Here is a 2,627-nt window from a genome sequence, read left to right as displayed (position 1 = left end):
ACTTTTAATATATAATAGATAGACAGTTAGTTGTTTTTTTGAGTTATTTTCTAGCATTTATCTTTTTCTAGTGAGCCCGTCAATTACTTCTAATACATAATAGATTAGGTTGTGTTGGATCCTTCTAGAAAAAGCCTTACACATATTATTTTATGGGCCATAAAAATAGGGCCCAATATATACATGTGTAACCGATAAAAACACATCTTCCGCGAGAACTGGGCTTACCAAGGAGGCAGGTCGATGCTCTAAGTAACATATGTGTTATACCATGACTTACCAAATGTCCTAGTATTTTCTAGTTGCTCTTAGTGTATCTTTCCTACTTGGTATCTCAATTTCTAAGTTAAGCCCCAAAGCAAGGTCCATGTTATACTTGGATATTATGGATTAAAGGACGGCCACTTCTAGATTAGGTAGTTCCAAATATAGGATATGGATGTAATCAATATGATCACTGATACATTAGGATGTAATCAATGTGATCAACAAAGGATTTGGACGCAATTAACAACCAAATAAATTTGACCACAATTATATTGTATATTCGAGTAAAACTTAGTTGGGTTTAACTCCCATTAATACTTCTTGATAAGGATATGGATGTGGTCAAATGGTAATCATTTAATATTTCTATTTTTAGAAGTATTAATAGTTCTATATGTGGATGTGAATACTTACATAAGAAGAAATACATATCAGTGCTTGCAAAGAAGGATGTGGATGCACTCACATATGTATATTTGGACGATAGTTAATAGTATCCATAAAATAGCACTTTTTATGAGTTATGTATGTTATTGTTTACTAAAGATTTACATGGTCCTTGTATAGTCAAATAGCACTGCCATACAACCCTTTTACTTCTATATAAGGGGAGTACATCTTCTCATATCCTACACCAATATGTGGTTAGCCAACAGTACTCCTAAATCCCTAGTTTTCTATAGATCCTTGTGCTTCCTATTTGTAGTAGTTACTTTCTTCCTCTTTGTCCACATTAGTATGCCGAGGAAAGAGCGGCGGTCCGGTGTGGCATACATCCAGAATGACAAAGACCGTGATCTCACCTTCTACAAGCGACGTTCCGGTTTGTTCAAGAGGGCTACTGACATCTCTTCCCTCACTGGGGCTAGGGTTGCGGTCGTCCTAGAAACAAACAATGGAAAGATGCACTCATTTGGGACGCCATTGGCCGATCCCATTGTTGATGCTTTCCTATTTGGAGCTCGAACAGCAGTTCCCTCCGTCGACGAGGCAACCACTGCTAGGATTGGAAGTGTACAAAACGAGGTGGCTCAGTTGGACATGGAGAACATGAGTGAGGAAGACAAAAACCAACTTTCCATCCTTCGTATGAAAAATATCCAAGAAGAGAATCCATGTATGGTGGCAAATCTTATCTTCACAAAGGAACAAGATCTCGGTCTTGAAGATCTGAACAAGCTCTTCAGTGAGCTCTCTCGGGTCCAAAAAGACATTAGATTCCGGCTACCTCCATTGCATGGTCGTGAAGACAAGACTGGTGGCACATGTGTGGCACAAGATCTGCAACTACCAAGTGTTCTACCGGCGGATCATTTGGGTACTACTCATTCACTTATGCAGTCATCGTGGCCTCACAATCTCTCACAACTCCAGCTACCTTTAGATCCACTACCACCACAACCAGAACAAACTCCGGCACCACTTTTTCCTATGCAGGCACCACAAATGTTCCACTCTGCACCAACATCTTTAGCTCCACACTTGGATTCCCATGTCCAACCCATACCAAATCAGGTACATGAGCAAACTCCACCAGAGGAGTTGCATGTTCAGAACTACGAAAGTCCTTGCAACATAGTGCAACCACAAAAAAATGATGCAAACCATGACTCAACATCTGGGAAGAATTTGGAGGCCTCTGCACTATTGGGGTACTCGAGTGGCAATGCGCTTTCTATTGATGACCCATTTAACACTGAACAATGGGGTTATGCTCTATCAGATCAGTCGTGCTACAATAGTTTCCTAGGGATGGATGCTTACTTAGGCTCTAGTGGTACGGATCTAGGACAGTCTTCCATGGTAAATGGTGGATGGGTTGATGTGTCGCCCTCTTCCACTGGACAAGATATTGATATTCTTACAGACTATGGAGAGTTGTTGTAGATGCTATTTAGTGGTTCCATGTAAGAGCTATATTGAAATAAAATATATTTATTTACAAATTCACTATCCTTTGGACTACTATCTTAATTAGGATGTTTAGGAAAAATATGCATGCTCAGTGTTCCAGGTCTTGGTCCATGATGTTTTTTCATCAGTACCTACCATTTTTGTTGTTGTTGTTGTTTAGATCATTAGCATCTTACGAATGAAGGAAGTGGAACATGTATTTACAACCATACACCTCTTAGAATATCGTGAGGAAAACATTAGCGTGTCAACTAAAAATAGAAGCCATGCTCATTAAATAATTAAATTAAAAGATAGCACAAGTCCAAACTTCAACTCAAGAGACTAGAATCCATTACTTTTTCTGGTTGCATAACACTACCAAGAACGACAACTGCATCTCATATATGAATTAATGAATATGAGAAATCAAGGATTTTCTTAATAGACGTGAATATGCCTTATCA

General features: G+C 38.9%; 1 protein-coding gene across 1 annotated transcript; it reads left to right on the top strand.

Annotated features, from left to right (window-relative positions):
• Window positions 1–906: 906 nt before the first annotated feature.
• On the top strand, window positions 907–2,154 carry LOC123148815 (pheromone receptor transcription activator-like). Its single transcript, XM_044568307.1, has one exon. It carries the CDS (start codon window positions 907–909, stop codon window positions 2,152–2,154), a length of 1,248 nt encoding a protein of 415 aa, XP_044424242.1.
• The last annotated feature ends 473 nt before the right edge of the window (window positions 2,155–2,627 follow it).

This window comes from Triticum aestivum, chromosome 7A, assembly GCF_018294505.1.
Source record: "Triticum aestivum cultivar Chinese Spring chromosome 7A, IWGSC CS RefSeq v2.1, whole genome shotgun sequence".
NCBI classification, from domain to species: domain Eukaryota; kingdom Viridiplantae; phylum Streptophyta; class Magnoliopsida; order Poales; family Poaceae; genus Triticum; species Triticum aestivum.
This window is presented reverse-complemented; position numbering and strand designations above follow the sequence as displayed.